Genomic DNA, 15,094 nt, shown 5'->3' with positions numbered 1-15,094 from the left:
AAATAATGAAAATGGAGTTGTGGTAACATGTAATAAGAACATTTCCAACTTCACTTCATATTTTACTTCGAAATTGAGTGGGAAATGAAGTAATGAACAAAAATAAAAGCATTATTCCATTTATAGAGTAATAGTTTATTTTTTGTTCAGTACTCCGTTTCTCACTCTATTTTAAAGTAAAATTTTATTTTAAAATAAAATATGGAGTAGAGTGGAAGATGCTTTTAGTAAAGTGGTCGTATGGTAAACTATACTTAGATTTAAACAGTTGAGTTTTTTATATGCTCTATCCCAATAGGAATACATTTAATGTTACATAGTAGATTTCTTCCCAAAAACGAACACACTGTATGATCCGAATTTGAAACGCATTCAGATTAATGCTAGAACATTACCGGATTGGACTATCACGTAAATTACCAAGATCGAAGCCTAAGACCACAATTTCCGTAGGTGTGATTTTGTTTTAAAGGAGGCTCAAACCCCAGGAAAAAGTGTTTTAGCACATTTGTATATCTCGTTTACCACTTAATTAGACCACAACCATGCAGGTGCACAGTAGAGTTTGATCATTATGTTATAACAAATGCATAACTCATAAAACAAATAACATTATAACATATCACAAAACAAACACAATGAAGTGCAAAAAGTACTATAATTTACACCATGATATTTATTCAGATAATAATGTAGTACTATACGAAATTCCCACACGAGGAAAAAAAAAGTATAGAAAGCATTGAGTGTAAATACATCAAACTTTGATCTCAAACCTTGAATACTTGATGCATCCGATAGCGATATCGATCTCGATAAGATTATCTTCTTCGATGAAACCGTTGAACTCTGCGAATATATCAAAGAGCCTAACATCTTGGACTTTGTTGTTTATATAGAGATTGTTCTTCTTACTAGTATTGTGGTGACCAACATAGTGACCACTAGGTAAACACAGCTCTATAAGGCTCTCATCATCAGGGATTGCACCATCTTCATCCATTCCATTAGCTATTTCAAAGTTTTTCTCCGGTTTTTCTTCGATGATATTTTCCGTGGCAACACAATCTTCTTTTTGAGGTAGTTTTGATGATTGGATTGAAGAAGGAAGAAGTGAGATTGGGAAGAAAAAAGAGGAGAAGAACAAAGCAGCTGAAGTGAGGAGGAGGTGTAAGAAGCGAAGTCCAAGAACGTGAAGAAACGGAGGAGCAAGAAGAGAGAGCCATGAAGCAGGTCTCTTCAACAAAATCGAAGCAAAACTCATGAAACAGTACTCCGCTTCAATTTTCTTGACAAAATTCATTTTCAACTCCCAAAAAATATTAGATAGATGAAACCCTAAGAAACCAAGAAGAAAAAAGTATCCAAGTACGTGGGTTTGGATTTCTTAATCGGAATAATATCAAAATGTAAAGGCTATAAATAGAAATACCACCTTAGCTAAATGTAAAATAAATTATTAATAAAAACAGAAAACCGGAAACCAGTCCATTGTTTGTTTGCTTCGAGATTTGAGGAGTAACAACTCCAACCTGCACTGATTAAACAAAAATATGCTTGCGTGCATCATGTGCTTTGCTGCAAAATTAAGCATGAATCCATACCAAAAACAATCAAGCATGAGCCCAGTATTTCGATGTGTATGTGTGTGTGTGGAACCAACACATGATCACTCGTAAACGACATCCAATACAATAAAATAATAATTTAGACGGATTTTTTTTGTAATTTTCTAACGGTTCAATCTTGCTCAAGAGTGGTATTTTATGTTCACTGGAAGATTTGATGCATAGTTTCTCAAATTGAATAAAAAAACAGTAGTGTTTAATAGGTTCAATTGTGTTGGTTACTCCACCATTTGAAACACTTAGACAATTATATAAAGAGAAAATTGGAAAAAAAGAACACTTTGAATTTGGATTTGTCACACTAAGATTTGTATAAGATTTTTTTGGGAAAATAGGATTTTTGTTCCTGTAAATACCAAACTACCCTTAATTTTCAATTAAGTAGAATTAAAATTTTATATTAAAATTTTCGTAATATATTTTAAATGGGAAATATTAAAAGTTTAAAAAAAATAACAAAACTTAAAAAAAAATAACAAAAGGGGAAATTATCTCCCGATATCCTAATTTAAACTTCTCCTCCTCTTCTCCGCCGTAGAAGAAAGCCTCTCTATGGCGATTTAGGGTTCGACCGAGAGAAGCCTTGCTCTTCGCGGAGTTTCATCTTCCCAAAGTTTCACATCTTGTCTTCATCATCCTCCTCTTCGATTTCACTTAAGATATAACGACATCCAAATCTTCTTCCTCTTCGTTGGACGGGTCAAAGCGAATTACGAAGGGTTCTTCCATTTTCGTCCCAGTTCTTCACACAAGGTATTCAATTACTTCTATTGATTCTCATATAAACGAATATCGAATTGTTCTTCCCTTTTACATAGATTTTAAAAAAATCGATTGTCTTTCTTTCATTATTTGTGTCGAGTTGTTCTCCTCTTCGATTTGTTTTCCTCTTCGATTCTCATATAACCTGTTGAACTAAGAACTTTTTATGCGTTTTTAGATGTCTCTGGAGTTACCAAAGAGGATATTTAAGGAGGGCGAGGAGCCCCAAGTGACTCAGATCAATAACAACTGCAGGATTGACTACATTGTGCGAAAGTTCACTGAGTGGATGCCAAAGGAGTTTGAAGTTGTGAAGAAAGATCCGGTCTTCTCTCAGATATTTAAGCTGCATAAGAATGGTCTTGGGTTCTCGGCGAGAGTGGTACACAGCTTCTTGTGTAGGGAGCTGGTGAGTTACAAATTGCACGAGCTTTGGTTTGTCTTTGCAAGGAGACCGCTTCGATTCTCATTACAAGAGTTCCATGCAGTAACCGGGTTTGAATGCGATACTCATATCTCTCTTAAGGAGTTCGAAGAGTGGAAATATGACGGTGGTTTCTGGAGCAATGTGTTGAGGAGAAAAGATGGAACATTTACACTCTTCAGCCTGTAGAATAAGGAGAAGAAAGCAGTTAAGAAGTGGAAGAATGCAGATCGCATACGACTGATCTATCTGGCCATCATTCTCTGTGTGGTTTTAGCGAGAGATGAGAAGGCTAATATCCCCTTCAAATACATCAAGGTGGGCATGGATCTTGAGAAGGTTCGAAAGTATCCTTGGGGGGTTGCTGCTTATGACCTTCTCTGCAACTCCATAGCCAAAACTCGTGACAACCTGAAGGCTAAAACTACTAGTTATGTGTTGGATGGATTCTCGTACGCCTTCCAGATTTGGGCAATGGAAGCTGTACCAAAGATTGGGAAGCTATGTGGAAAGAAACTTGACAAAGGTTTCACGAAAGGTCCTAGATGCATTAACTCGATGGGAGCTGGAAAGGTGTCATATGAGTAGATCATTCGGTTGGAGCAAATACTGACACGTAAGGTAGTCTCTTATCTTTATGTAAGTTGAGTCCATCTGGTTTCTATGATTTTTTTAGGATCTAACTCTCTGTACCTTTCTTGTGTAGGATGACATCTATGCTTATATCGACTGGAGAGGAAATTATGATGTAGTCCAAGCTGATGCTTTTCGCAGAGATGATGATGTGGAGGATGACAGAATCAAGAACCTGATGGAGTTGATACGAACAGGACATGATTTTAGTGACCATATTTGGGAAATCGAAGAAGCTCCAGAGGTTTGTTCAGATTTGCATGATGAAGCACCAGTGAATGATGAATCGGCTGTGAATGATGAATCAGCTGTGAATGATGAAGCGGCTGAGAGTGATGAAAACTACCATACTCCAAAGGGATCAAAGAACCTAGGCGCTACATCAAGAAGGGGTAAGAAGAGGCTTCCGGATCGTGGTATGGAAAAAATGAAGCATAAGGTTCTCTCTTCTGGTCCTAAGCAAGCGCCTTTTACTGAAGACATGAAGGCTTTTGTGGCACAGTTGTTTGAGCAGAGTTTCTCGGGAATGGAACAGCGGCTACAAAGACAGATGGCTGAGACATTTGAGCATATGAGGACAGAGCTTAAAGATTTACGGAAGGAACCAAGCGTTGACGTTGAGCTTGGAGAGAAGGCAACAAGCGTTAACATTGAGCTTGGAGAGCCTTCAGCGAAGAAGCCTTCACCGAAGAAGCAATCACCGAAGAAGCCTTCAACGAACCAGCCACCATTGAGGAGGTCCACACGCGGGGTAAAGAAACTCTAGTCTTCACCACTCTCTTAAATGTTTGCGTGTCTGTTTGTCTTAATGTCATCTATTATGATATCAGCCTGAATTTTGTGGTGTTTTATAAGGTCTCGGTTTGTAAGTGTGCTTCGTGTGTTAGACTCCTTGGTTTGTAAGTGGGCTTGAAAGTGTTAGTGTCTTTGGTTTTTAAGCGTGTACTTTGAAATTTATGTAATGTGTTTGGTGTGTAAAATATTACAACTATTTACAAAATGCTCATGCAGTGGCCTTGTTTGTGCTTAATATTATGTTGTTAATTGATTTGATGTGAATTTTAGCTAGCAGATGATGATGTTGTTAATATTATGTTGTTAACAGGAAGAATCACAGAGTTCATTTGATGTGAATTTTAGCCAAGCAGATGATTTCATTCCCGGGATAGGAACACAAGGCGTTGAAGGTCTTTCTCAGACCTCGTATGTACCCGGCTTTGATCCATCTCAGACGAAGAAGGGAGATGAGTGGTGGACTGCAAGGACTTCAGTTCGAGATTCAATAGCTCCATTACCGCCACATTGGGAGAAATGGAGTAAAGGAAAAGGACTTCAGCTTACTGATTCACCATTGCGCACATATGGTTCTCCGCAGTCGTCACTCTATTATTGCTCTGAAGAATCATGGATAGGATTCACGGAATGTGTTAAGAAAGCAAAACCTTTACCACTTGGTCCGTCAATCTTAAATTTGTCTATAGCTACAAGGATAGTAAGTCCTGGACAATGGCTTGGCAACGAGATAATTTTTATTGTACTAATTTGTTGAAATTATCTTTGTAACACATCTTCGTTGCTACATTAGTTTATTTTATTGGGAATATTCAGGAAATGGATGCAGTTATGTTTATATGGCGAGTCAACACAACTTTGAAGCGTTGGGCTCCAAGCCGTGTTGCTTTCTTAAATGCTATGTTCTGCCTCCAAATCGAAGCTGCATACAACAAGTTATTTCCTAACAAAAAAGCGTATGAATTGCCTGATTTTCTTCTTGGTTACGGCAGAGGAGAGCTTCCATCTCATGGGCGGACTGATCAAATTTGGGGTGTCGATGTTGATCGTCTCTACTTTTCTTTGTTTGTAAATGGTAATCATTCACTCCTCTACTCTTCTTAGTTTTCAGTTGGGTTTCCTTTACAAATTTAGTATTGTCTGACACAGGTAATCACTGGGTTGCTGTCTGCATCAACATTATTGAAAAAAGAGTGGAAGTCTTTGACTGCGATGGGGAAAGGAATAGACAATACGTTGAGAAGTTTGCTGCTATGATTCCTAGGATAGTGAAGGCTGTTGTACCACCTGAAAGACAGAAGCAGCTACTCCTCGCATCATATTCTATCGTGGATGTGCCAGGAAGGCGAGACTGAACAAGTCTTGTTGTGACTGGTGTGCATACGCACTCAAGCACTTGGAATGCCATCTGCTAGGTATCGACCTCTGTTTATTGGATGATAAAATAATAATGGGTTGCAGACAGAAGATTGGTATGGATTTATGGGAGGCTGCACACGATCCCATTTACGCTGAGGCAATGACACGATATGTGCCTTCACCATGGGAGAGAGAAGAGGTGTTTGACCTCGAAGATTGATTATGTACCTTGTTATGTAGAAACTTGTAACTTATGTTTGGATGAAAATTTGTGATAACTTTAGCTTTGGATTTTCTAGGATTTTTAGTTCTTCTAATTTGATTTTCTGAACAAATTGATCTTCTAATTTGATCTTTGTTCGATTTTCTGAACAATTCTATCTTTAGTTTTTCTAATTTGAATTCTAGTTCTTCTAATTGGATCTTGGTGTTGTGTACTACATGATCATAAAACATGATCATAATTCGATTTTTATAACCCAACCCAAAACCCTAAATAAACTCTAAACCCTAAATAAACCCTAAACCCATAACCTCAAATATACCTTGAACCCTTAACTCTAACAAAAGTCGAAATCATAACCCCAAACACACATGACATCTATTTATTCACTAGTAATGTAAATTTATACTAAATATCATATGATCAATTGTCAGACCACTTTCTTTGCTCCATGATTTGAAACTAATTTAGAGGACTCGATGACAAAGTACATACGTTTGGTAGGTTGTTGTAGTCGTATATTTTGTGATTATTTCATCATCTGCCTTTGGTAGAATACATATTATTTAAAAATGAAACGACGCCGTTTAGCAAATTCTTTTGACCTATCCCCTTTTCTTCCTCATTCTTCCTCGGCAGAGAGAATAGCAGCAGCGAAATTTTGGAGATCGACTATATCATGTCTTCGGCCAATTCTTCATCCACTCCAACAGATCGAGTCGCCAAACAACGCGGAATTCCCAGGAGATGCAATTGCGGTGAGGCAATGTCTCGTTTCACTTAAAAGACAGTTAAAAATCCAGGAAGATTATTTCATCGTTGTCCGATGGGATATGAGAAGGTTAGTCTAATGATCATGGATCTTTGTCTTTGTTTCAATCTAACTGTTTATTGGATGTTAATGATGAAGGACAAAACCCATTTGTTCAAATGGACTGATAAGTCCGTTGTTGAGGAGATTGAAGACTTCAAAGACCTTTTTGACGTGTGGCTTGTTGACAATATCGAGTTTCAGAAATCAGTGAGAGATGGTGAGGCCATGATGAAAGGACATGAGGGTAGTATTCAAGAGATGGAAGATGCAATTGCACATTGTGAAGAGAAGATCACATAATGCATTAGGGAATTAAGGATCATAAAAGCTTTGTTTGTGTGTTGTTTGGCGATGGTCTTCATGTACCTTGCATATGCATGATGTTCATGTGCTGCCTCAAATTGTTGTGTTTCTTTTCAAACAAGTTTAAGACTATGTTTCTCGTTATTTCTTGGTGATTATCATCTACTAGAACCAATAATTTTGCAAATACCAAATTGTTACAAACATAGATCGATTAGTCTTAAGAGTTTAGCAAATACCAAATGGTCAAGTAGGTTCTTAAACAGAAGATCACTATGTTTCATGATCAATAAGAAACAAAACAGAGACAGCAAAACACAAAGAACAAACTAGATGGGTAAATCACATATTCCTCTCTTGTGTCCTTCGGTACCACAACGACTGCACTTGTGCTTTTTATTCTTTCTTGATCCTTGAAAAGATTTTATCTTGTCTTCTACTGATTCATACTTTCTCTATTGGTCGACCAGCACTCTTTCTTGTCTCTGGTGGTAAAACCTTAGCAAGTTTATCCTCAGCAGGAACATTCCATTCACACTCAAGAACTGCCATTGGATTAATTGAGTTCGCATAGGCGATTCTCCACGCTGCAGTGGTGTATAAACCGTCAGTAAATCTGTGCACTTCCATGCCTGTACAAAAAATAACGTGATTGATTGGAGTCGATAAGCTGAAATTAACAAAAATAAATATGTCCCAAGATCATGTGTTTATACTTCCATACCTCGTGAATAAATGGCAGGAATGGCGTGTCGACAAGGAATTTTACCTATATTGTACTTTCCACATGTGCATGTTCTTCTTTCCAAATCAACATGACAATCATATATGTCTCCTTTCACAAGCGATATGAAGTCGTCAACCTTGTAGACTTGAAACCCTTTTGCCTTCACAATTCTCCTATCAATCTTTTTCTCCGCCGTAGTGGTTAAAGGATCAAGATACTTAGAGCTCACCAGCTACGCTCATAGAACCATCGAGTCAACAGTTCTCTTATACTATCTATAGCAAAGGAATAACTAGATATTCTCTAGGTATTCTCAGAACTGAATTTATCGACTCTGCAGCGTTTGTGGTCCTAATGGCATACCTTTCACCAGGGAAGAGAGAACGAGCTCATTTACCCACATCAGCCTCCCGCAGATATCTTCCAACCTCAGGACTCATTTCAAAAATTTCGGTGATACGTTCCTGAAATTCAGTGTACCTATATGCCCGTGAAGCCTTTTCCACCAAGGCAGTCAACCCCTTTGTCTTGAAAAATGCAACCACATTGGTCAACAAGTGATGAACGAAAATTCCATGTGCTGATTGAGGGTAGTCAGTCCCAATTGCTTTAGAAATAGATGCATTTCTATCTGAGACAAAAGCTAGGTCTTGACAATCAGCAATAACCACTTTCAACTATCTGAAGAACCACCCCCATGAATCGTCATTCTCCGAATCAACAATCCCAAATGCAATTGGATACAAATTAGAGTTACCATCTACAGCATTAGCAACAAGTAGAACTCCTCTGTATTTATTTTTCAGAAAGGTTCCATCAACAACAATCACCCTTCGTATTGCATTGTAGAATCCTCTAACTGATTGCCCAAATGACATAAATAGATACATGAATCTTCCCTTCTCATTAGTTTCATAGTGAGTATGCATACCAGGATTAGCTACTTTAATCATATGCAAATATGCTGGTATTTTAGCATAACTGCGATCCGGTATACCTCTAGCAGCTGCAATAGCAAACTCACGAGCTTCCCAAGCGTGCCAATAAGTAATCTCACAACTATGCTCCAATCTCATAAATTGAATGATTTCATTTGCTTTGGACCATCGTTTGCATCACCAAATCGATGTTGTATCAGAGTCCCAATTGTTCTTGCGGATGCGGTTTTCCCTAATTTCCTTTTCTTTGAAGGAGCACATGAATGTCTTCCCTCGCACTGGTTGATCATGAAATATGTAGACCCATCTATACCTTCTGCACGCACAGTCCAGTTGCACAATGCATCCTTACATCGAATATACCACCATTTTCTCGTGGATTTGAAAACAGTGTAATCGAAATTATTCTTCATCGCGAAAATTTCCATTGTGGCCTTCAGAACCTCTTTACTTCTGAAAATTTGATTCTTTTTCACGAAATCTCCTCTCCAAGGTCGACCATCCTTTTCACTGTCTCCATTGTTTTCGCTTCTTAACCCAACATCACAGGAACCATCCGCAGCGACACGATCCTTCCTTGTATCACAAGACTCCTTTGACGGCTTCACAAAATCTGGTCGAGTTATCTCAGGAACTTCTTCATCCTCAACATTACTTGAATCACACGGCTCCTTATTCAAATCAATATTGACTCGTTCTTTTTTATTTACACCCAAACCAGAGAACGTGACACACAAGATAGTAGATGAATCCCTCTTTGCATACGCCACAAAATTAGATGCTTGCCGATCATTGGTGATAATAATTGGAGGATTCCCTCTTTGATTCACCATCGAATAACTGAACTCGGTATTAAGAACATTATGGTCCACCCCATAATCCTCACACACGATCCTCTTGAGCTTCTCCAATGGAGTAGTAGTTTCTAATGTTACCATTCGACCACGCCTTGCTGTGTCTACCACGAAACTCCACTCTTCACTGCACCTATACATCCATTCACCAGATTTAACATAGATTAGAACCATTTTGTGTTGATAGAGAGAAGAGATGAATCGTCTGGATGAAGAAGAGAGAAACACAAAGAAGAAAAAAAGATCGTGGGAGGAGGAGGAGAAGAACGTGGAGAAAATATTCTCAAATATTTTTTGAGAGATTTAGGGTAGATTTAGTTTAGATTTAGGAAACTTCTTTAACCGAATATGGAAGTTTCCATATTTTAAACGATTTGCCTAGAATACATACACTACCTAACCAGACCACCGTATAGTTGGTGAGAAATGTATTCTTCCTGTAGGCGTCATATACGGTAAAAAGCAGAACAAGTTATTTCACGTAATATAACCGACCTATATCATTGAGTTGTGGCTATATATCGTTATCAAGCTATAGGTATACCAAAGACATCTTTCTTGATTATAACGTAACCGAATCTATCTTTGCTATAATATAGAAGAAATGGTAGTTTACGGTTATACCTTTGATATATTTATGTTTAACACTTAGAATCAGACATATAAACTAGATAGATTACCAGAAAGAGTATTCTAACTGTACCTAGAAGATAAAATAAAATATGATTCCAATTTTTTTTAAAAAAGTTTAAACATATATATTGTCATACTTATGTTTCCTAACACTTTTCATATTTTTTTACATTTTAAAAATTCAGTTTACTATTTTTCCCATTAGAGAAGGGTAAAACATGTCTAGAATTGCCAAAAGTATGAGAATTCTTATTGTGACAAACAAAAGTTCAAAGTGTCCCAATTTTCAAATTTTCCCTATTATAAATCTAACTTCTACAAAAATAAAGGTCTACACAATTGTTCTAGCTCTGGCTAATTATATCATCTTATATAAGTTTATTCTGATGTAGTATACGATCATCTTATATATGTACAAATTTTTTTTTTTTTTGAGAATCCAGGTATCCGGACCTCTCACTTAGTCCGACTATCCCACCGCGTCTAACCAGAACTGGCAAGGAAGTTCCTGGAGGCCAAACGGAAACCATGTTAAATCGCTGTGGCCGGGACTCGAACTCGTGATGGCGGGCACCTCATCCGAGGTTCCTTTACCACCAGACCACGAGGCCCGATTAATATATGTATATATAAAATTCCTCTATCTAAAACAGTTTTACTGATATTTTGGGCGAATCAATCTACACCCTTTTGGTAAGTATATTTATTTACGAAACCAAGTACATTTCCTGTATATATCCAACAAATAAAGAATAATCTGAGCATCTTAAATTTGATTCTCTTGGAGACTTCGAAACCCAAAACCCTTGATCTTTGAACTTGTAACACTCTCCAAGATACAAAGAGATGGTAAGCCATGTGCCAAAATCTGGCGTCATCTTACTTTTTTGGGTAACAAACATGTATCATATATATTATATATATAACTTATTTTATGACATTGTCATTTTCGTTTCCAGTTGCAGACGATGACAACCAATGGAAGTGATTACTGGCATGTTTTATTGTTTTTATATTAAACATACAAATTGTCGTCCCGGACATGGAAATATGTATAAATTTACAAATTGAAATATGGTATAATAATAATTAATATAACATAAAATTACATTATCATAATAAACACACATATATTTAATTTTGTTTAAGATATTAAAAGTCAGTGAAGTAAATCACAGCACAATAGCGTTACAAGTTATTGTGTCGTACTAAACAAATTAAGAATTTTACCAAAATAGAAAAATACTATTATCCTTATGTTGTAAATTCAAATTAAATTGATTTTAAATTTCTGATACCTTTTTTTTAATACATCTTAAAAACTTTTAAACTCTTAAAAAGTTAATGATTAGTATAAACATATATTTATGAATTTATAGACAAACATTTATGGTCGAATTCTTGTTAAAATAAATATATTTTATGAAGTTATGAATATATATTCTGCCAATATTTCTATAATTTACATTCTGCAGAATATATAATAAATCATTATATATTATCTTTTTTTTTTGACAATCCATTTTTTATCTTTATCTAAGATGCTTAATGCGATATCTATTGACTAGTATCCAAACATTTCATCATAATAGAATTTTCAATATCATCAACAAAACCTTTAGAATTTTTATTTAATAAATAAAAAATCATAGAAAGTTTACATTTGATAAAATCTTACTTACAAATGGCTAAACGTTTTTCATATTTATGAAATTTTAAATTACGAGTGTCAAACAAAGTTAAAAATGAACTTACACCAAATCTAAATAATTATTCATATGATTTTTGTCAATTTCTATATATGTGTGAATACGTCTAATAAACAAATATACTGTTCTGTGGAAATTTCAGATGAGTTTTGTTAGTCTTTTTTGTTAAAATCAGAAGAAAATTCTTATTGAATAATCGCTACCAAAATATTCGTCCTCTACAAAATTATCACTATTAATTTGGTTACAAACGAATATGTTGAATTGGTGAGTTCGAGTTTACTCGTAAAATATATGATAATATTTTATGATAATTTTTCAGATTTAATATTTTATTAAAAACTGGATGAGATAAAGAAAAAAAAAAGAAGAAAAAAATACATTTCGAAATATTAGATAAATTTCATGATGTTGTAAAGAAAATTAATTTTGTAAATTACAACCTTACCAAAAAAATATACTTGTTTTCATTTAAATAATTACTTTTATGATAACTGGCGCAGTTTCTTTTTGTTCTAACAATTTAAGGCATATTTAGATTTTGAAAAGGATTTTGAAAAGGAAGAAAATGAAATCATAGGGAAAATAAAGCCACTTGTCGGCCAGCTGCAGACCTAAAGCTAGGCTTCCTATTGTTTGCAATATAGGCTACATAAATTCTTGGATTTATGAATCAATTAGCTATACTTATCCAACTAATATTTTGATTAACTAAAGCTTAATAGTCTCGAAAGGGATGTTGTTTGCTTACACTAAGTACCCAATCGATAAGATGGGACCATATTAAACTTTGAGGGTGGAACTCTAATGATATTGAATACTCTCGTAAGTAACATTTTCTAGATTTTTTTATTATTCATTTTCTATATTGTTAAAATACTTTTATATATTTTGAAAAATATTAATTGAGAATATTTCAATTGATTAAATTTCTTTGCTCAATAGTTATTAGAAAGTGTATAGAAAAAATAATTAAATTATGAACATTTATTAAATTCTTAATAAACATGAATACTCTAGAAAATTTTATTTTGAGAGACAGAGGGAGTACACTTAATTCTTATATCCATTTTTCCTGTAAAATATAAAAATACGTGTTTATATATACATATATATTTAAGTGAAAGTATAAAATGTGAAAGGCTGGCAATTACTTTATAAAATGAAAATACTCTTTAAAATGTGAAAGGCTGGCAATTTACTTTATATATACATATATATTTAAGTGTTTACGATCACTTCCATTAGTAGAAAATTATACAATCATATAAGTTGACTGAAAATTGATGGTACTATCGACTGTTAACTCAAACTTTTTTGACATAACTATGACCATATATTTTTTCTTACTAAAATAAAGGTTTAGTTATATATACACATAGTTTTCATGTGTAAAGCTTAGCTGAAATTAAAAACAATAAATATCTACAAATTTATCATTGATTAACAGTAAACACAAAGATACGAAAATTAGTTTAAAGGTTTCTTAATTATTTTGGTTTGTCTTGCTCTTCGGATTTTCTTGTATTTTTCCTGATTAGAACTTGTTTTGAATAATTTATATATGTGGCTTTCCAGTAATTCATTCATTAGGTAATTAATCTAGTGATTCATCGAGATTTTAGAATGAAAAATTTGTCCTAATTTTGAATTAGGATTTTAAATGGAGGGAGTATATATAGTACACTCGTATCCAGTTTTAGATTTGAGAGTTTCTTGTGTTTTTTTATTGTTTTCTTAACATCAGATTGTGAATTTATTTGTTATTTGTTTGTCAAATTTATGAAATATAAGATTGGAGTGGAGAGAAGAAAAGATCTTGGATAAATAAAAATAGTAGGTAGTTACATTTTTGGGAAATTACAAAAAACTACATTCATAATACCATTTGTCATGTTTACACTAACCACTTTTACTTTCACTTTTAAAGAGAGAAAAAGACATTTACAACTCTATGGTTAACTAATATAGACTTAAAGTTTAGAGTTGAGGGATGAGTAGGGTTTTTGGAATGTAAAATTTTGGATTCTAATAAATATATAAATAAATACTTACAAAAAAAATTAAAAATAGTTTCAAAATTAATTTTTGATTTTCAAAAAGAAATTTTGAAAAAAAAATTAAAAAAATTCAGAAGAAAAAAGAAATTTTTTTAAAAAAAGTTTGAATTTAAAAAAATATAATTTGAAAACATAAAATTTATTTATTTATTTAAATAATTTTTTATTATATATATAGAACAAGGATATAAGAGTCTTTTGACTCTTAACGAAGAATATGTTTTTGAAAATGTGTCTTTACTCGTGGTAATTATGAATAATGATACCAAAAAAGTGATAAACATGAAAATCTCCCCATTTTTTCTCTTTTTCCAATCATTATTTTGCTTTTAAGCACTATTTTGTTCTAATTATTAAAAAAAGATCTAAACAGTAATTATGTGGTAAATTTTAATTGGTCAACTGAGTTGTGCTGCAGTATATAAAAGATTTGTTTTAGTTTTTACACTTCAACATATGTTTAACAGAGGCGTGCCTACAGTGTATTGAAAAATGCATTCGCCTCAGGCCCTCCGATTAATATGACTATTTTTAAGGTCCCAAAATTTAAAATAATTTCTAGTCTAGTTGTTTAGACTTATTTAAGAAAAAAACATTTCTACGAAAATTAATTAACACATTTTCTGAATTCATGTATTTTTTTTCTATATAACATAATATAACATATTTACGTTATAAACTTATTTTTTTACAGTATTAAACTTGTGTATTTGGTGAAAATAATATATCATATTAGAAAATTGTTTTCATTACGGTTGTAAATAAGTTTATTTTTGAAATTTGCCTTAGGCCTCTAAAACTCTTCGCACGGCACTTTAACTATTTACCTGATATCAAGGTTCCTGACATCCTGTAAATATATGTTAACTATCCAGCTTGGATTTGAAGAAATAAATGGGTAAAAGAGTTATAAGGGAACGACTTATTAAGGTTCCGGTAAACACAAACGAAATGCACGTCCAAAACGTAAGACGTGGATGTGGTGCTAGAGGACGTGGTAACCGAGGTGGGCGTGGAGATCGTGGCCGTGGGAACCGAGGACGCCAAGGTTAAGTATATTTACTGGCGTATTGATGATAAAGGTTTGAAATTTATGATTTCAAATCTCTTATCACTTTTTTGCGATTATGAATAAAATTTATTTTTAAAGAAACTATTTACCTTATATCGATAAACACATATTTCTGTGAAAAGAATAGCATGGTTTTAGTACTTTTTTTTTTTTTTTTGGGTTT

At 34.0% G+C, this 15,094-nt stretch overlaps 2 protein-coding genes across 2 annotated transcripts; both read right to left on the bottom strand.

Moving 5' to 3' along the window:
• Window positions 1-757: 757 nt before the first annotated feature.
• Window positions 758-1,303, bottom strand: LOC103828533. Its single transcript, XM_009104136.3, has one exon. The coding sequence runs from the start codon at window positions 1,301-1,303 to the stop codon at window positions 758-760; it is 546 nt and encodes a 181-aa protein (XP_009102384.1).
• A 6,079-nt stretch (window positions 1,304-7,382) lies between these two features.
• LOC117126812 lies at window positions 7,383-8,741 on the bottom strand. Its single transcript, XM_033275931.1, has 4 exons — window positions 8,423-8,741; window positions 8,094-8,296; window positions 7,663-7,897; window positions 7,383-7,570 (listed from the first exon to the last, which is right to left on the bottom strand). The coding sequence occupies exons 1-4, from the start codon at window positions 8,739-8,741 to the stop codon at window positions 7,383-7,385; spliced, it is 945 nt and encodes a 314-aa protein (XP_033131822.1).
• Window positions 8,742-15,094: the final 6,353 nt, after the last annotated feature.

The sequence above is a fragment of the Brassica rapa genome, chromosome A07, assembly GCF_000309985.2.
Source record: "Brassica rapa cultivar Chiifu-401-42 chromosome A07, CAAS_Brap_v3.01, whole genome shotgun sequence".
Taxonomy (NCBI): Eukaryota; Viridiplantae; Streptophyta; class Magnoliopsida; order Brassicales; family Brassicaceae; genus Brassica; species Brassica rapa.
This window is presented reverse-complemented; position numbering and strand designations above follow the sequence as displayed.